Below are 21,204 nucleotides of genomic sequence, written 5' to 3'. Positions count from 1 at the left end.
TATCATAGTATAAGTTAGCAGATATAATCAGTATATAACAAATTTTTATTTCTACTTACTAACTTTTAAATAGACTGATTGTTCTTGGATTCTTTAAAAAGCAAAAAAGATTTATTACTAAGGAACAACTCCTAATACTCATAACCAATTTTTTGTTGTTACAGAAAAAAAGCAATTGAAATCCAAATGTTAAGGCACTTTCTCTAAACTACGTAATTCAAATAAAACTAGTTAAAATAAATCTGGAGTAAATGATAAAAACATGTTTGTTTGAATATCTACCATGTATAAGAATTATTTGCTTGCAATGACGCAAGGGTAGCTCTGCCTTCTGGAATATAATATACCCCTCAGTGCTCCTTAAATCTCCTTAAATTATATTCTTGCTATGAAACTGTTCCTTACATATACTTGATTTTAATGGTTCACTTTCAATATAACCGTCACAGTATTTCCATATTAATAAAACAATCTTACCAACATACTGAATTTAATGTCAGAAACCCTGTCATTCATCTCAAATAACATCTGCCTTTTTCCATCAAGAATAAATATTTTGGGGGAAAGGATTCCCTGTTCAATAAATGGTGTTGGGAAAGCTGGCTAGCCATGTGCAGAAAGCAGAAACTAGACCCCTTCCTGACACCTTACACTAAAATTAACTCCAGATGGATTAAACACTTAAACATAAGACCTAACACAATAAAAACCCTAGAAGAAAATCTAGGCAAAACCATTCAGGACGTAGGTGTAGGCAAGGACTTCATGACCAAAACGCCAAACGCATTGACAACAAAAGCCAAAATAGACAAATGGGACCTAATCAAACTCCACAGCTTCTGCACAGCAAAAGAAACAATCATTAGAGTGAATCGGCAACCAACAGATTGGGAAAAAATTTTTGCAGTTTACCCATCTGACAAAGGGCTGATATCCGTAATTTACAAAGAACTAAAGCAGATTTACAAGAAAAAAACTAACAAGCCCATTCAAAAGTGGGCAAAGGATATGAACAGACACTGCTCAAAAGAAGACATACGTGAGGCCAACAAACATATGAAAAAATGCTCATCATCACTGGTCATCAGAGAAATGCAAATCAAAACTACACTGAGATACCATCTCACGCCAGTTAGAATGGCGATCATTAAAAAATCTGGAGACAACAGATGCTGGAGAGGATGTGGAGAAATAGGAACATTTTTGCACTGTTGGTGGGAGTGTAAATTAGTGCAACCATTGTGGAAGACAGTGTGGCGATTCCTCAAGGACCTAGAAATAGAAATTCCATTTGACCCAGCAATCCCATTACTGGGTATATATCCAAAGGATTACAAATCGTTCTACAATAAGGACACGTGTACACGAATGTTCATTGCAGCACTGTTTACAATAGCAAAGACCTGGAACCAACCCAAATGCCCATCGACGATAGACTGGATAGGGAAAATGTGGCACATATACACCATGGAATATTATGCAGCCATCAGAAACGATGAGTTTGGGTCCTTTGTAGGGACATGGATGAACCTGGAAACCATCATTCTCAGCAAACTGACAGAAGAGCAGAAGATCAAACACCGCATGTTCTCACTCATAGGCGGGTGTTGAACAATGAGAACACATGGACACAGGGAGGGGAGCACTACACACTGGGGTCAGTTGGGGGGAAATAGGGGAGGGAGGGTGGGGGGTGGGAAGCTGGGGAGAGATAGCAAGGGGAGAAATGCCAGATGTAGGTGATGGGGAGGAAGGCAGCAAATCACACTGCCACGTGTGTTCCTATGCAACAATTTTGCATGTTCTTCACATGTACCCCAAAATGTAAAATGCAATAAAATAAATAAATGGGGAAAAAAAAAAGAATAAATATTTTGCACAATTTCATTTTTTTCCTTATTTTCCCAGATATGATATTTTGGAATCTCATATTTGTTATTCAACACATCTGCCATTAATAATTTTTGGTACTTTTCAGCTATATCATTGGAACAATTTGACTAAAGCATAATATTTCTGGCTTCCAATCAATAAATAAGTATTCAAACATTGCATATAACCCCTATGCAATTAATCAGAGCAAAGCAAAGGAATGTGTGGAGTACTGGGAATTTGCAATTTCACACTAATAAACATAGGAAGCAATTCAGTGATGAGCATTTAAAGCATCACAGTGATATATTTGGAACGGTACAATCTAAATTCATCTCCAACCATGAACTTACCCAAGACTGTGAGCTCTGCAGAGGCACTAATATTCTCATTTTTATACGTGACAACACAGGTATACATTCCACTGTCATCGTCTGTCACATTGGAGATAAGCAAGTTGCTTCCACCCAATAAAGAATACTTTTTAGACCTGTAATATACAGAGTAGGTGTAGAGTAAATGAGCACACAAATATATATTAGGCAAGGTACTCAGAGCTTTAAATGACCTCCACTAAAGCTCAAATTAAGACATCAGAAAGAAACTCTATATGATAATGGTGTGATAATGTCTCGATTACTGATTAAAAAATTCACTCAAGGTAAACTACTCCCATTGGAAGGTTGTGTGTAGTGATCAAAGAAATGAAGTAGATTAAACTTGAAACTAACTTTAGTGCTATAAATTATAGATAATCTAGTCCAAATATCTCATTTTGGATTTGAGAACCTCAAGGTCCAGAGAAGTAGTACTCTGGAGTGAAAATCAATGTCCTGAAATCCAATTTAGTGATTTTTGTACAAAGCCATATTTTGTACTGAACTAAGAGTGCTTGGCTATATCCAGAGAACACACCTTGATGCGCTGAAACTGTAACTGGATTTCTTGGGTGTCCTAATGTTCTCAGAAATATTGTAATATCATATACCATGCCTTGTTGTTATCTAAATATTTAAGGTAAATAAAATTTAAAGATTAATTTATGATTGATGAACTTATCTTCTCTTTGAAAGTAGGTATGCTAAAAAGGAAAACACCAGTCCTCAAAATCAATGGAATTAATTCCTTAAGCAAGATCTATTTCATCAGAAAGACTATTCCATTCTATTGACAATTTGCTTTCTAACTGTACCTGATTATTAATGTTCCAGCAATTCAAAGTTGGCCAAGTTCTCCTGCCTTCCCTTAAATATTTGTTGTAGTTGGGATAGTGAGCGATGTAGTTGGAGCTAAAAAAAAATTGCTCAAGCCCTGTAATGACACGCTACGTGTTTGAACTCAGAAAATTTTAGTTTCATTTTTCCCCTTAGCTTTACTAAAGTACAACCGACAAATAAAAATTACATACAATTACAGTGTACACTATAATGTTTTGGTGTATGTATACATTGTGAAATTATCACAATCGAACTGATGATCATATTCATCACTCCACAGAGTTATCTTTTGTATGCGAGACATAATATTAAGGATCAAACCTCTCTATATACTACTTTCTTATCATGGAATCCACCAAAATGTATCTGAAGACTTTTTGTGCAGGACCATCTCAAAGGTAACCTTGACTGTTTCTTAGTTTCCTTTAAGAATTGGTCTCATGAATTTTGGTCTTTTCCTCATCTTCTCATACCAGTGGCTAAATATCTTTCATATACTGCATCACGCCAAGAAATGTGAAAAGAATATTCAATTATTATGAAAAACCCTGTACTGCTATATCAAATTAGAGAAAGTAAATAGCAGCATATACTATAGAAAATTTTACTTTACAAAAGTCTTAAATGAAATACCTGAGTTGGATGACTTCCTCGCCTCGTAACCAGGTAAAACTTGGCGGAGGATAGCCAGAAACACAACATTCCAGGACAGCATCTTTTCCTTCAATGGCTACTACATTGGATGGTCTTTGCAGAAAATACAGCTGTCTATGCAGTCCTGGATCTAAGAGGGAAAAACATAGTATTACATAATGTATGAAAAACATTGCAAAGATAAATGATATACTTTGAAACTTTTTTCCTAACAAGACAAAAGATGGAAAGAAAAAAATTGAAAAGATGCCAATGAAATTTATAAACTCCTAAGAGTTTTTTCATCACCAGTTTATAGAATTATGATATTAGAATATTCTTAGCTATTGATGAGGCCACGGTATAGGGCACCAGCTTGAGGCTATTCATGTTTCTGAGGCTACCCGTAAGTAAATAGGCCTTGTTTACTTATCAGCATTGGAGAACAGAAAAAATATTAATAACTTTTCTAAATGTTATTATCTAGAACTTCTTGATATGTTCAGTTTGCCTACCACCATATCTATTCCACTTTCTTCTACATTGTTTACTGCTTCTGTGGCTTGGAAAATAAGATAAATATATTAGAATTTGACATATTTGAACTGTGTTAAATAGCACACAGGTACTGAGAATTAGAATACACAGGTGCTGAGAAAATAACTGCTTTCTTAGAAAAGGAAGTTACATTTGTAGGACTTAAATTGGCTTATAACTAGTATGGCAGTGTCTGGCTTTTAAAAATTTCCACAACATTTGAAAGATTCACTTTGCCCTTAGACCTGAGACCCTGAATCAATGAAGGACTCTGCATCCTTCTACTTCATCTGATGCATTTACTAGTTATATATATATGGAATATTACTCACATTCACTAGAAGGTAACTAAAACAGTGTTGATGCAACCTAGGAAGTCTTGATTCAATCATAAATGCATTTCATTCAAAGTTGCTAAGATTGTATCAGGTACAATAAGCAAGAAGTTCACAAAGGTCTAAGCCCAGAACGTAATGCTCAGGTAGGCTTGCTGACAGCAGCTTCTATTCCCCCTTCTATATAAGCCCCACTGATAATACCTGGGGACACACCACCACCAGTCATATGTATGGTTAGGGAGACTTGGAGGAGTCTGTTCTACCCATGGCAATATCCTCTGACCAGACCTGTTGACTAAAATTTTGTCACTCAAAGTTTATTTAGTTGAGATAAGATGCTATGTTTTCAGGTAACCATTAAAATCCACATTTCCTGAGGAAGGCTTAATTGAAGCCATTTTCAACCTAATTCATTCAGTGGAATTAGCCTATAATCTGTCATTTTGCAAACTCAAAGCAAAATCTGGATGCAAAGATGATGAGGCAATGCAGTCTTTTAAACTAGGATCAGGGTGAAAAGGATCGCGAAGGAAGGATAGACCAAATTGGGTCATAGCATGAGCTGCTGGTGATCAGAGAGGATATAAAATAGGAGAAGTCCTAGGACACATTTGACATTATCCTTAGTCTTCGTTAGCCTGACCCAACTCCACACAGGTGGATCACAGGGTAATAAAACGATACCAATCCTCAAGCTAGTAGCTGGGATAGTAATTGTTATCTAAAGTACTCTCTCTGTGTATAAAGAAAACTTCACACTTTCTTAGTCTTCCCACATCTGCTTCTGGTTGTTCCAGCGACAAAAATAAATACTCTTCACAGTGAAAATATTGAAAGCATTTTCCAAAGGTGTTCATCTTTATTATATCAATATTGTAGAAAAATGTCTCAAAACTTTTGAAAATTGCTGATGGTATGCTTCATTTCCTTTCTTCAAAGTGACTTTTCAAATCTAGTAAACATGGTTTGAAAGAAAATACTGCTTAACGATAAATTTCCTGAACAGGAAAGTTCCCAAAATATGTATTTACAAATAGTTGTCTTTATTATAGAGGCCTACGCATTTGGATATTTTACTTCCACCACCTGCTCCCCAGTAGAAATGTTTCTGCAACTTAGACTAAGTAATATGATTCTACAATAATGCCTGTTAAAAACATGAAGTAAGATCTACTTAATTTAATCATCCAGCTAAAAGAAATAACCTGGAACCTACAAATAATGCTACTAATTTACCCACAGAAGAAAGACTTTTTCTTTTCTTTTTTTTCCTTGACATAGAATCTCTCCCTGTCACCCAGGCTGGAGTGCAGTGAAGCGATCTGGGCTCACTGCAACTTCCGCCTCCTGGCTTCAAGCGATCCTCCTGCCTCAGCCTCCTCAGTAGCTGGGATTACAAACGTGCACTGCCACGCCTGGCTCCTTTGGTATTTTTAGCAGTGACTGGGTTTCACCATGTTGGCCAAGATGGTCTTGAACTGCTCACCTCAGGTGGTCTGCCCTCTTCGACCTCCCAAAGTGCTGGGATTACAGGGCTGTGTCACAATTCCCAGCCAAGGCTTTCAACTCAAAACTATTTTACTTTGTTTTATCAGAAAAAAAAAATCATGCAACACAAAAATCAGTTAAATATTTTAAAATGTTTATTTACCAAGCAGTTAAGCAGATAGTTCAGATAATTCTCATATATCAGGCCCTATCCCTTGCAATGCAGTTTCTCCTATTATAAACATCTTACACTAGTGTGGTATATTAGTTACAATTAATAAAACAATATTGATAAATTGCCATTAACTAAAGTCCATAACTTACATTATGGTTTACCCTTTTTCATAATTCTACGGGCTTGATAAATGCATGTCTTATATACATATTACAATATCCTTTGGAATAATTTTATCATCCTAAAATCCCTTGAGCTTCACCTATTCATCCCACCCCTGCCATGCCCTACCAAACTCCAGGCAACCACTGAACATTTTATTATTTCTACAACTGTGCTTTTCCAAGATGTCATATCACTAGAATCATAAAGTACATAACCTTTTCAGACTGGCTTTTTTCACATAGCAATACACATTTAAGATTCCTTCACGTGTTTTTGTGGCTCTATAGGTCACTTATATTTATTGCTGGATAATATTCCATTGTCTAGCTGTACCATAGTTTATCCATTCATCTATTGAAGAATAACTTGGTGGCTTCCAGCTTTTGGTGGAATGTTTATATGCTATAAACATTCAAGCATACATTTTTATCAGGACATAAATTTTCAACTCAATTGAGTAAATACCTTGAGTGCAATTGCTAGATCGTATGGTAAAACTGTTTAGCTTTGTGAGAAACTGCCAAACTGTCTTCTAAAGCAGCTGTGCAATTTTTCATTGCTACCAGCAAAAAGAGTTCTACATCCTTGCCAGCATTTGCTATCGCCATTTTTTTTTTTTTTAATTTTAGCCATTCTAATACTTGTGTCATGGTATGTAAGAGATGTTTTAACTTGCAATCCCTTAATGACATGATGTTAATCACATTTTTATATTTACTTTCCATTTTTATATCTTCCTTAGTGAGGTGTCTGTTCAGATCTTTTGTCTGTTTTGAAATTGGTTTGTTTCTTTTCTTATCATTCAGTTTTAACAGTTTGTTGTATGTTTCAGATTGAAGCCCTTGATCAGAAGTGTGCTCTGCAAACTTTCTTTTTCAGTCTGTGGGTTGTTTTTTCCTTCTCTTAACATGGTCTTTTGTAGAAGATAAGTTTTTAATTTTAATAAAGTCCAACTTATCAACCTCTCCTTTCACGGATTATTTAGATGTTATATCTACAAATGCACTGTCGGATTTGCATACTTACAATTTCCCTACAGTATCTTCTAGAAGTTTTATAGCTTTGTGTTTGTATTTAGGTTTATGGTCCATTTTGAGTTAATCTTTGTGAAAGGTATGCCTGGATTCTTCTCTTCTCTCTTCTTTTCTTCTTCCCCCTTTTTTTGCATACGAACATTCCATTGTTCCAGCACAACTTGTTCAAAAGGCTGTTTTTTCTCCACGGACTTGATTTTGCTCAAAGATCACTTGACTGTATTTGTCTGGGTCTATTTTTAGGAGCTCTTTTCTGTTCCATTGACTTGTTATTTTTCCAATACCACACTATCTCCACTGTTGTAACTGTATAATAAGTCTGGAAATCAGGTAGTGTCCAGCCTCCGACTTTGTTCTTATTCAGTATTGTGCTCACTATTCGGGGTCTTTTGTCTTTTCAGGTAACTTTTAGATTCATTTTGAACTTAACCAAGTTGCTTGCCGATATTTAATCTTTGTCTTAAAATATCAATGCTCCAGGCGTCACTGGGCTTATATTGTGAAAAGAGAACCATCTACTATTACATTTTCAGGTAGAGTACATATAGTCCAAATTACCCCAACCTTGACTTGGCTCATTTCAGTGACATTTGTTACCATTGTGGCTTCATAGGCATTGGAATTTGTGACCTTAATTATATGAAAATGTCAGCTTTTGCTGGAAAAACATGATTTTTATATCCTCAAGGTATTTCTTTGTATCATTTAGTAAATTCAAATACTAAGAAAATTCCCCCAAAAGGTAATCAAATTTTTCATTAATAGTAAATAGTTCATATATTTTGCAACATTGTACTAGATTAAATATGATTTTAAAAAGTGTTAATCTTCTTTAATCCAAAAGGGAGGCCTTTTACTGTTGTTGTAAATCAGGCCTAGCCTTGTATCTTGCTTTGACCAGAAGATTGTGGTCAAAGTTATGCTGCATGAGCTCTGCAGCTAAGGTCTCAAAAGGCCTTGCAGCTTTTGCCATTGCTCTCTCTGACACTACCATGTTAGTCTAGCCAACTGGAGGGTAGAAAGGCACATGGAGAACAACCGAGGCCCTCAGTCAACAGCCAGCACTCGCTGTCAGGCATATGAGTGAGGCTGTATTGAAATCTCTCTCTCAGCCAAATGCACGTAAGTGAGTCCAAGTGTAACCAGCAGAGAAACTGTTGAGATAAACTATAGAATCATAAGAAATCATAAATCATTACTGTTTTGAGTCACTAGATTTTTATAGTAGTTTCTATGCTGCAAAAAATAACTGAAATATATACATAAAAATGAAAACAAGATCTCTGAAATTTAAAATATCGAGTAACTATTCTTGTTATTTTAGTTTGATTTCTAGTTGGTTTTTGCACTGCTAAAATGTTCTACAGAAAAATTATTAAACTTGATATCTGCTGTATTTTTCTCCTTTATTAAAAATATGAGTTTTGGAGAAGAGGATTAAAAAGGTATATTTATATTTTTAAATGAGGAGGATAAAGATGCAATTTTCAAGGTTAACATTGTATGACGGAATTAAGGGTGGTTTTATCAGCTTTGGACTCTTGTGTTTTTTTCTAAAGGTTTTTAAATAACATGTAGTATTCTTAAAGAGTTATCTTAAACTCTAGTACTTCAAAGTATATAGAAATTGTACCAGGAGCAAACAATTATAAAAGTTAATGACCAATATTCAAGGCACATATTTAAGAGCAAATGAAAGTTTTTCCTCCAAGCTCCGTAAGTACAGATTAAAAAGACCTAGGAGATGTGAATTTAAAATTCTAGGTTGTGAGTCATGTTGACTAAATCGATTTTAATGGAACTATAATGAAATTAATAATTACTGATTAAAAATCATTTGTGTTCTGGTTATATGGGAACCCACTATTCAGATGCAAATACAGTTATTCGGCTAATAGAGCATAAAGACTTTCCCAGTAAGTTAATGAACATAGTTTAATTACAGGAAAGGGAATCAGAATGCAAATTTTTAATGTTCTATTTCATAAGTTGGTTGGCAGGTACATACATGGTCATTTTCCTTTTTAAAATGTATACATATATTTCATATATTTGTATGTATGACAAATTATAAAACTGAAAGAAAAATCTAAATATGGGTTCTAGAAAACATATTTGACAATAGCTTTACAGTCAAACCAGCAAAAAAAAAAAAAAAAGATTTTTTCTAATGTCAAATTTTGTCATTAAAATCTACAAAAGCGTACCTCTTTTATGTGATGTTCATGAACATAAATGCACAAAATTATGCAACTACTTCTCTAAACTGATTAAAAGCAGTAATGCTTTGCTTGAACTCCAATCCAGTTTAGCATTTTCCTATTAGGGAGAAAATGTTAACCTGATTCTTTGAACTGGTCTGTTTATTAACCTGGTGGCAGTACAGCTAATCCTCCTAGACAGCAAGAGGATAGTATGGAAAGAAAGAAAGAGAAAACAGTCATTGCAGTGATACTGATCTCAGACTACACAGATTGCCTTAAAGTGTGGAACCACCCTATGGCAATATGTTGCCTTTGCTATTCTTTCCTTTCTCTCTTTCCTCTTCACTTTTTTCTAAATAGAAATATTGGCCTACTTTAGCTTAATCTGTTATCTGGGTTTAGGATGATCAATCTATAATTATTACAACAAAGAACAATGATGCAGACAGCGAATCCCAAACGGCTGGGTCTCAGGAACTTCTGCACTTTTGAAAATTACTGATGGCCCCCCTGAAGCTCGTTAGCTTTTGGTTATACAGGCTATAGCCACGAATATGTTCCATACTAAAAATCAAAACAGATTTTTAGCTGAGCGTGGTGGCTCACACCTGTAATCCCAGCACTTTGGGAGGACAAGGCAAGCGGATGGATCATGAGGTCAGGAGATCGAGACCATCCTGGCTAACACGGTGAAACCTGGTCCCTACTAAAATTACAAAAAATTAGCCAGGTGGGGTGGCAGGCACCTGTAGTCCCAGCTAGTCAGGAGGCTAAGGCAAGAGAATTGCTTGCACCCTGGAGGCAGAGTTTGCAGTCAGCTGAGATCATACCATTGCACTCCTGCCTGGGCAACAGAGCAAGACTGTCTCAAAAACAAACAAAAGACAGATTTTTAAAATATTGATTAAATATTTATTCATTTCTCTTTTGAAACAGGGTCTGTCTCACTCTGTTGCTCAGACTAAAGTGCACTGGCATGATCTTGGCTCACTGAAACCTCTGACATTCTGGCTCAAATCATCAGCCAAATAGCTGGAATTATAGGCACATGTCACAACACACAGCCAATATTTTTTGTTTGTTTTTGTTTTTGTTTGTAGAGACAGGGTTTCACCATGCTGCCCAGGCAGGTCTCAAACTCTTGAGCTCAAGCAATCTGGCTACCTCAGCCCCCAGAAGTGCTGGGATTTTAGACATGAGCCACTGTGCCTAGTCTATCATTTATTTTTGTCCCATCAAAAATAATAACTTTTTAAAAACCTGTATTTTCCAGAACAAAATTATTAGAGAATATAGCGGTATTTCTTTCCATTTTTGTAAATCTTAAAACTTTACTGCTTTAATTTAAAAATACTTTCTGCATTCATGTTGTTCTGTTATGTTGCTTTTGTAGAATTACATAGAAACAATTTGATCTCAAACAAATATGTAGTTGGAAAAGGGAGGTATATTTTGATAGCCTTTTCATATAACTGTAGAGGTATCCTTGAATACTTTAGCAAACTCAATAAGCAGTGTCTTGAAAGTTGCAATATGAAATCTAGTGCCATATTAATGAACGTTTTATACTATGTTATCTGAGTATCTGTTGACTTAGCTGGTATTTTGAATAGATCTTTTACCCATGCATGATTTTGTCACATTAATCACTGGTTATTTGGAGTGGTACATTGGATTAGACACATATTCTCAATGTTGACGCATTCATAGAGTAGCAAAAAATCTCATTTGCTACTCTTATCACCAATCCCATCAGAAAGGTGTTTTACTTGTTGGGAAGCTGTCAAGCTCCCAGTGGCAGATGCATGTGTTACAAATTTCTAATTTTAACTTAAAAACTTGAATTTCATTCTTGGCAGTAAATATTATTTTCCTTGAAGTAGCTGGCTCACTTTGTTCATTTTTGAGAAATGCGTAACAAGTACTCAAGTCTGAATAGCAAGTTTTTCTGTTGACTGCCCTTTCAAGTAAAAATGATGCTTCATGAAGGAAAAAAAAAAGGTATCTAGTCCAACTTGAAACTCAAGTGATCTCAGAAATGTTTATCATGCAAAACCCATTATAGTTTCATTTTTTTGTGCGTATTTTTCTATGTTGACATTTGAAATACTAAAAATATATATACTTTAAGGATTGAGACAATAAAATTAATAATTTTCACTGCTTTATCATGGATATTCTTAAGCCACCATGGTTAAAAACAAAAAACTCAAAAGATGTATTAGCATTATTATTAAAATAAATTTTTGACCTTGCAGATACCCTGAAAGCATCTCAAGAAATTCCAAAGCTCTAGGTACCTACCACACTTTGAAAACAAATGCAGACACAGTCTCATAAAATTAATCATGTTTCTGAAATACTCAAGAAGCCCATTTCCTTTCAACATAAAAATAGTTTTATATCTTTCAAGTAGAAATTGATAAAATATATTTCCTCTTTCCCCCATCCCCTTTTCCTTCCTTCCTCTTTTTGCCTCTCCTGCCCCCTTTGTCTTATTTTGCATTTGAGAAGATAATGCAAAACTTAAATATGTTCAATGACTGTATTTCAGCAATAGTTTGTTAAAAGTCTAAGAGCATCTTGGATCATATAACCCGACACATTTATTTACACTTAATATATTCAGAAACAAAAAGTCAACTATCATCAGGCCCCGTGCACTAAAAAAGGGAAGGTGTATTAGCGAAAGTGAAGAGAATGTTTTCTTTTTAAACAATTTTTAAAAACATTAAAACATTACAATGGTTGAATTGAGTCTGTGTGGCCTGATGAGAGGCATATTTCACTCTCCACATTCATCAATTTTCCCAAATGCCTTAGGGGCCACATAATTTTGTCTTTCCTCATGGTGGATGACCAGGCTGGCCATATAAAGTATTCAACCTGGAACACTTCTTAGAGTGTAAAACACACACACACACACTCCTTACAATTATTTTAGGACGCTGGGTGTGATCGGAACTATCCTGGGTAAACTAGAACTTATGCTCATGCAGTGATGGCTAGGACTTTCCTTTAACAGGACCATTTCCCCAAACATTTATTTAGAAACCTCAACACCAAACTTATGGCGGTGAATCTGAAGAATAACTGAGGCACAGAAAAATTAAATTATGAACTGTTGACATCTGCATTGGCAAGAAAAAAAAATACCGGTTTTTACAACTTAATAACTGTCTTCTTCAAAATAACCAGTAGCTGCTTTTAATTTATATGTTTCTAAATACAAAAGCCTTTCTTCATTGTGTGCTCCTTGGCTTTCTTTATTAAATTCCTGCCTCCATAGCATATCAAACACATTTCCAAATGGAAATGAAAGGACACTGCAGGCTACGGTGGGGTATTCTCTTTGATTTCTTCCCAGGCATAAGAGCTACAAATTAATTTAACTTCAGAGAGCTAGTTTGTTCTGTCTGCATCCTTGATTTCAAGCTAACCTACTGTTCACCTGCTGGCTGAGTAGCCTTCCCCCATCTAGTTCTGTTTTAGAAAATTCAGCAGGTACCATGAGCCTTCAAACACCAGCAGGTACTCTAATATGTGCTCTGAGCAAAAAATTTCATGAAACTCTTTCTAACTCTGTGTTTAGAATATTCTTTATTGAAAAGCCAGCCTAATCCAAACTGATCACAGGAATCAGAATTTATTTAATAAAAAATGAAAAACTCCATCTGGCTGTAAGCCAAGGAGCTTTGAACATGGAGAAAGGAGCCATTTCTCCGGAGCTATTATTCACCACTCTAGGATTCTCTTATTTTCTTTCCGCGTTTACACCAATTTAGTACTAAAAATGACATTCCCTCTCTGTAAATATTCCTACATCTGTTCTTATTTCCTCTTTCTTTCTCCATGTACACATACATATTGCTATTTCTAGTTAGAGTCTGGCGGAAGAAAGGAGAGCATCTATTCTTATCACTGGCGTATGGCTTCTACCCCTTGTGTCTCACAGCAAATTTCGAGTCTATCAGTTTCATTTTGTAGCAAGTCTGAAGGAAGTGATTTTTTTTATATTTTTAGATTTTTTTTTAAATTTTGCAGCTGACAGCAGAATCCCAGAAAACAAATGTTGCCATTATAATGTGTCAAAGTTAGTTTGGAAGATCCAAAAATCTTCATAATTTATAGATCTATGCATAAAGCACCATTAAAAACTTTCCAGAAAAGTAATGTTTGTGATTCTGGCTCTTGTTGTTTGATAATAAACCGAGGCATTTGGATGATTTCCCATTTTGCCAGTGTTGAATCAATAAAGGCATGCCCATAACTTATGACTAAATTTGTCTTTTTTTTTGAGTTCCAGGAACAAATTGATGGCAAATGAGGCCAGAGAAAGAAGGAAGCTCCACAGGTCTTTTCCCCATTTTTTTTGTGACTTTTGCTTCATGGGTTCTAAGTTTGGCTTCCACACACCCTCAGGGAGGCTTTCTTGTTCATGTGAGAGTAATAGATGACTGCTTGGCCCTTAAGATGACCCACCTAGGGCTGTTAAATGTCACATTCTTAAGTAAATGCAGAAATGATCATCTTTTGGCCTCATTAGACCCTTGGGAATTAGACTCTTGGGAAAAAAACAGGTTCTCTACTTTCCAAGAAATATCCATTCCTCTATGTGGAGGACAATCTCAAATATACTGTTTTTGCTTTTGAACTCGTGAGATATAGTAACTTTTCAGGGAACAGTAGCCAACAGAATATAATATAATCCATACCTAACATCACTCAAGGTCAAGGATGAAAATAGAAAAAAAAAAAAAAAACAGATATACGGAGGGGGAGGATCACTGATTTTAGAATGATAAACATGACAAGAAAAATGTAATCAGTCCCCAAGTTTTTAAATTTTCAGCTTGGAATCCTGAGTCTTGTTGATGTCTCCCCAAATAGCACTTGGAAATGAAGAATTACATTTTAATTCAGAATCAAACAGAAATGGTCTAGGTATCAACAGTAAGTCATTTTAGGCTTACCAACATATTAGGCTTTGTTACATCTGAATGGAATTTAATCAGCTCCACATGAAAGACTGGCTATCTTGGTTATCTCACATTGGTTAAATAACCTGACCTACTATAACTAATTCCACTGCAACATGATTGTCAGTTTACTTTTTTGCTGTGCCTAGGCCTAGTTCCCAAAGAGAGCAGGATAAAGTTATCTGCTGTGGAGAGGGGCACAGACAGAATGACATGGAATTTAGTTGTACATAATAAAAGATGTCCTATCTCCTTTTGGTGTGATTTGAGTGACAGCATAAACTAACTTAAACGTATTTTTACGAATCTAAAAATAGAACAATCCCATGTTTTTTTTTAATTGATTTTTGATCATTAATTATTGTGTCATAGCATGGCCTTGTGGTTTTTAAGGATTATGTTTTGTCTTGCAAACCTGAATTCTTAAACTCTAGGATTATAAAGGCAGAGTTGAGGGTGAATGTGGGGAGAAATAATAAATGAGATCCTTTGTAGTGAGAAGATTTGAAAAGGTCGATGTCGTCCACCCTCTTCTCTTAACAGATAAGGAAACTAAGGATTTGAGAGGATTAGAATTGCTCATGTGTAATGAAGATCAAATACTATCAAGCTTATTTATCTCATGATTCCTATTTCTAAACCAATTCCTCTTGTACCATATCATACAGCAAAGGAAAATAATGTTACTGGAAAGGTTAAAAAAAAGGTGAAATCATGTAGCAATAAGTTACCAGAGAGGAAAGAGATGCAGGAAACTCTGACTTCTCTTAGATATGAAAATAAAATGCAGAAATGTGCCAGGACTGCAGATAAACAGCCGAAAGCATTTGGAATGAACTACCAATAGACAAGTTAATACTTATGATAGCAAGAATCCAAAATTAGTTAATGTATTACCAGAGAAATAATCTTCACACAGAAATCAAATTATCTAAAACTGGAAACTCTAAAATGCTAAGATAATTATAATAGCTACTGAGGGCTTTGAAGTTCTAAGCATTGTACTTGGCTTGTCAAACTCAAGCCTCACAACCACCCTATGAAATAAATGGCATTACTCACTACATTTTATAAGATAAAGATTTAGATTAAGTAACTTGCCCTAAATTGCACAACTATTAGGTAGCTAAACCAAGATTTGTACTTAATTTGTGTCAGACCCCACAATATTAACCACTGATTATAACAGTAGTTCAAATTGGGAATTTTTAATATTTGTAAACTGGTCAATATGAAGTCAAAATGAGCATAATCCATGGAAATGGGTTGTGATAGTCCATATGCAGACTTTTCATGCCATCTGAATTAAATCTGATATATCTAGGAAACATGGACTTCACATGGCTTAAATACAATATGATCACATACTTCATTTTTTCCCAGTATAAGTGAGAGGAGCACAAGAAACCATTGTATCCATCTTAAATCTATGAAAGGCTAAGTGTACTCTGTTTATTCCCTGGTATAAGAAAAAGTTTTATTCAAACTAGATTTTTAAAAGGAAAGCACACTATGAGAAAATCCTACAATGTAGTAGAAAATCTTTATGAGAGAAAAATATCAGGTAATGCATTAGCTTAATATGCTGTTCACTTCCTTTTGCTTTTGGGGTGTATGTTTACGTCATATATTCATTGCTCAAAAACCTTCAGTGATGCTCAATCGTCAACAAATAGAATCAAGTCTAAATTCCTAGGCATGGAGTTTCAGGATCTCCATACAGTGAGTTCAACTTCTCATTCCAGATTTATCATCTACTGGAATCATTCTATAAACAGTTCTTCCCTTACGATCTATGAAAGTAATAATCTATAAAAAAACCTTCTGATTTCCCAATTAGTTCCATGTCTATGTTCATTTGGAACTAGATTTGTGTGCCTGAATTTGCCCTTCTCTACCTTATGTTAGTCATATGGCTACATGAATTAACTAACCGGCTTGATAATACATTTTAAAAGCAAATAATGTGTCCTTTTTGTTATATGGATCACTAATCCATAAAAATGGAATCTATTTTCTATAATGTAACTACAATCTATTTTTACAGAAAATATAGAAAATAGATTAGTTTTGAAATATAATATTTATTAAAACTAAAAAGTTTAATGTACCATTGAGTAACAAATTCTTAGTGATGAACAAAAATCTAAAATTACTTGTTTTAAAACTAAAGGTAGGATTTTCCTTTCAAATAAGATGTATTTTAGAATGGTTTCTGCTAATATGTATTTCAATTAAAAAATTATAAAGAAAAATGCCATATTTTAGTGAAATTTATTTCTTTAAAAGCCAGTGACTCTAATTAGATACATATTTAGTTCAAGTCTATACAGGACTCAGAGTCATCTAATTGTAGTTAAACAAATGAACAATAGATTGAATTACCAATTGATCAATTCAATTAGGCCATTAAGCAAACTGAAATAGGAATTCCATTGTGTAAGCCAGTAATTTTAGTCAACCTAGTGCCCAAACCAGATTTATAATTCTTCAATTCAATCTCCTTCTTGGCACTCAGACATGATGCGACATGAATAAAGTGAACTTGACAACCACAATAGCTGCTTCAGTTCATCATATGTTCACCATCGCACACAGTAAGACATTTTAAAACATCTCAACTATGACTTAGTGTTTTGTTATTGAAATTTTTAAAAACACTTTAGAGCAATTTGTTACTGATTCTGTTACACATGTGTAATTTCTATAAGCAAAAATTCAATTTGTCTTAAAACATTAATCAACAAATGAAACTAGGTACTAATTTTCTTACCTTGAATGAAACAAAGAATTATTTTAATCTGAAAGAGATAAAATTTTATGGGAAATATCTTCTAAATAATCTGTAATTTGTTTTAAACACAATAACACTACTCTCCCACTTCCAGTCTCAATGAACAGTGCTACTAACCAGCTTTCATCAGAGTCTGGATTCCATCCCCTCACCCATACACCACATGTGGTATGTTTCCAGGACCAAACATCTTCATTTCTGGATCTTTTCTGATTCTTCCTTAGTAGCTGCTTTTGGTCAGTTCTCTCCAGGATGAACGTTGTAGCATTCCACTTCATCCTCCTTACCATTTAACTCGCTTCCTTCCAGCTTCTTCCCTTTTATCGCTTCCTGCCTTTGAGCCAGTCAAACAGAATATATGCAGTTCTCCTGAAAAGCTTTTGATCTCTATTTTCCTTATGCTTTGCGCATGATGCTCTTCCCCATGGTGTATATTTCTCTTTGTCTAGCTACTACTTGTTGGTATTTCTCTTATGAGGGCAATGGTGCTCCGTGTTTTCTTCTTTTACAGCTCAGCCTACTGGCTTTATTTCCCCCATGACTGTAAGCTTTTGTAGGGTATGTAAGCTTTTTTCATTCCTAGCAACCAGCAAGAAGCCAGGTACATAAGATTCACTCAAAAGTTCATTCAGTAACGTATTTATTTAATGAATAAAGTAGAGCTGTGCTGAAAGATCGCACTTTAAAACTACTGTCTGTTAAAATCTGAATTTAATAGACCTCCATTACTTGGTGATTGAAGACACCTGATATATAAAAGAGGTATCCTGAAATAAGTTTTACTTAGACTTGAGTAAGTATGCTAAGTTAAATATCGTTTATAATTATATAAGTATAAACACATACATAAATTCAAACACTTCTTATGAACTATGGTAAAAATGAATTTAGGGGAAAGTTGCAAAATTTCTCATTAACAGCTACCGATGTCTCAAACTAAAACAAGATATAAATAACTTCATCAGTCAACATGGTAATTTAGTGACTCTGGAAAAAAGATATACTTTTTAAGAGTTCTAACCATCTGGCACCATATTTAATAGTCCTAAGTCATGCTAATATGATATGTGTATATGTGCATGCATGTATTATTAATATGTATACACACATGTATTATATATTTAATTTGTTACGGCCTCAAAATGGTACTTACAGAGAGTAGACATTGATTCAGAAAGGATTAGGATGATTTTTAAAATGAGAGAACCCTAAGTGGCAACTAACAAAAGCAGAGATTTGCCATTCATTCATTCATTCATTTACTCATTCATGCTCTCGATCTTGTACTTACTGTTCATCTGTGAATTTGAACTCTAAACCAACTTGCAAATTTGAGGATGTGTTAAATACATTCTCCTTTAGCAAGTTCTTTACTTGGCAGCTAGCATACGAGACAGGTTTAGCCACGTATGACAGTAACTTGTGTGTCTGTGTGTGTGTGCATGCGTGTGGGAACACGTGCATGTAATATCTTAACTTATACTTTTTTCTGAGGTTTACATTCGAATTCATAGAATTAAATCAATCCTCATCTGATGTGATGCCTTTACAAAAAAATCGGTTTCAATTCAGCTAAAAAATAGTCATGCATCTCAAAAGTACAACATATTCTCTATTTTAGGCATATCAGTAAAACAAAATTTGGCTTTAAATAAATCTCTGTGGATTGCAATGCAAATGGCTGTTGCAAGGTGAACAAATAAAGGTAAATTGGCATATGATTATTATGTCTATGTGTCTTTTAAAACTTTGCATTTCACATTTAATATTTCATTAGTTCAACTTGATTCCTTAATACCACTGGAAAACAGACTTCCCTGTCAGACTAAGATAAACATATTCTTGCAAATGTTATATGCATCTTACCTTGGCTTCCTATCTGATATACTCAACAGATGCATTATTAATAATATATGAATATAAATATTTTAGATTTTGTGTATGTAATGGGTACATAAATAGATGCTTGTATGTGTTGGGAATAAATGCTAGCTTTGCTTCTGTTATTGCCTAGTGGATGAAATGTAAGTGTTGCCAATAGTTATTGATACATTTAAGTCAGTATCCCTGTAGACTAATGGAGTAGGGAATATACAAAAGAGAAAGAAGTTTTAGAGATGTCCTCATTAAAGCACCTGGAAACTTTCAATTGAATTTCCAATTTGCTTTTAGAATTACAGGAATGCTACTCTCTGCATACCTGAAGTATTTGTTGTAACTACACACAATTAAGAGTGCGGAGACCAAAGCCAACATCCATGCTTTAAGATGTAGTCAGTTCCAATTACTCAAGTGTGTGCCTTTTTTGTGATTCTCAGAAGAGCATCTAAGTCAGTCTTAAAAGTTTGGTTAAAAGAGAAAGTAGGAATTACATGGGTATACTACAGTAGTGGTTATTAGAAGAGAAGAGATCTTAGGTAACATCCAATCCAACCCTGACTATTTAGAATCAGAAAATGAGGCCAGTGTCTTAGTGATTTGCCAGACAAGAGAACATAAGAGTTGGAGAGAAATGACTTTTTCTTACCATCATACCAATCATACTCTATTGTAATTACTTACATGTATATGTCCACCCAGAACTTTAATGGGCCAAACTCTGGGACAGTCTTATTTACTGCCACATACCTAGTACTTACCACAGTGCTTCTCAGAAATGAGTGTAGCAATGGACAAGTAAATGATTGTTCAGGCTGGGCACAGTGGCTCATGCCTGTAATCCCAGCAATTTGGGAGGCCTAGACTGCTTTGTTTGGGCCCAGGAGTTCGAGACCAGCCTGGGAAACAGGGTAAAACCTAGTCTTTACAAAAAATACAAAAAAATTAGCCAAGTGTGGTGTCACAGGGCTGTGGTCACAGGTACTGAGGCTGAGGTGGGAGGAGCACATGAGCCTGGGAAGTCTAACCTGCAGTGACCTGTGATCACACCACTGCATTCAGCCTGGACAGTAGAGTAAGATCCTGGTCTAGAAAAATTAAACAAATAAAAACATTGTTCAATATTGACTTAGGGAATATTCTTAACATTGCTAATTTTCATATTCATCCTTTGAAATGAATAAAAACTACTACCTCTTAGACTATTAACAGAGGAAAATGAAATATGTGAGAAATGCTTACCAGTTACAACAAGTGAATGAATAAAGGAAAGATATCTGTTTCTACAGAAATTTCAACAACTAGACATGAAAAAAATAAGAACAGCTTTTGGCACAATCTCATCAAATGCTTCAGCAAGCAAGAAAGAAATAATAAAAAAACAAACTCAATGAACAATACAGAGCTTACAGCAATTAGAAATATCTGTTAAAGAAAAAATTGTTTTTCAACTTATTCCAGAGAATATCAGTCTGAAGACAACAAAGAGCATTGCAATACCTGATAAAATTCTGACTTCTGCTTCATTTCCTGTTCTTGAGCTGGCTGGATTTCGAGCTGAGCATCGGTAAATTCCAATGTCCCCTGGTTGGAGTCGGCTGATCTGCAATGCTCCAGAGGGCAAGACCACCACTCGGGAGTCACCTGGGATTGGAGTCAGGTCTTGTTGGTTCTTCTGCCAGTGTATTGTTGGCATGGGCTCCCCAATGACTTCACACTTGAGTAGCACTGTGTCTCCCATGAAGGCTGTGACAGATTCTGTCTGGGAAAGGAACCTCAGTGGTCCTACGAGAAAAATAAGAAGGAGGAATAAGTCTTTCAAATAAAGCACAACAATCACCGGTAAAAAAAAAAAAAAAAAAGAAAGAAAGAAAGAAAGAAAGAAAGAAA

At 35.0% G+C, this 21,204-nt stretch overlaps 1 protein-coding gene across 4 annotated transcripts in view; it reads right to left on the bottom strand.

Annotated features, from left to right (window-relative positions):
• DCC (DCC netrin 1 receptor) overlaps positions 1-21,204 on the bottom strand; it is a 1,203,097-nt gene that overhangs the window by 607,365 nt on the left and 574,528 nt on the right. For all 4 annotated transcript variants that reach the window (XM_032259518.1, XM_032259520.1, XM_032259521.1 and 1 more), the window contains exons 3-5: positions 20,815-21,099; positions 3,723-3,873; positions 2,226-2,362 (exon numbers count right to left, since the gene is read on the bottom strand). In XM_032259518.1, the coding sequence (XP_032115409.1) occupies positions 2,226-2,362; positions 3,723-3,873; positions 20,815-21,099 (573 nt within the window). The remainder of the gene's footprint in view (positions 1-2,225; positions 2,363-3,722; positions 3,874-20,814; positions 21,100-21,204) is intronic.

The sequence above is a fragment of the Sapajus apella genome, unplaced genomic scaffold (genome assembly GCF_009761245.1).
Source record: "Sapajus apella isolate SASKATOON/1434 unplaced genomic scaffold, GSC_monkey_1.0 scaffold109, whole genome shotgun sequence".
NCBI lineage: Eukaryota > Metazoa > Chordata > Mammalia > Primates > Cebidae > Sapajus > Sapajus apella.
The sequence above is the reverse complement of the archived record's forward strand: the minus strand, read 5'-3'. Positions and strand labels throughout refer to the sequence as shown.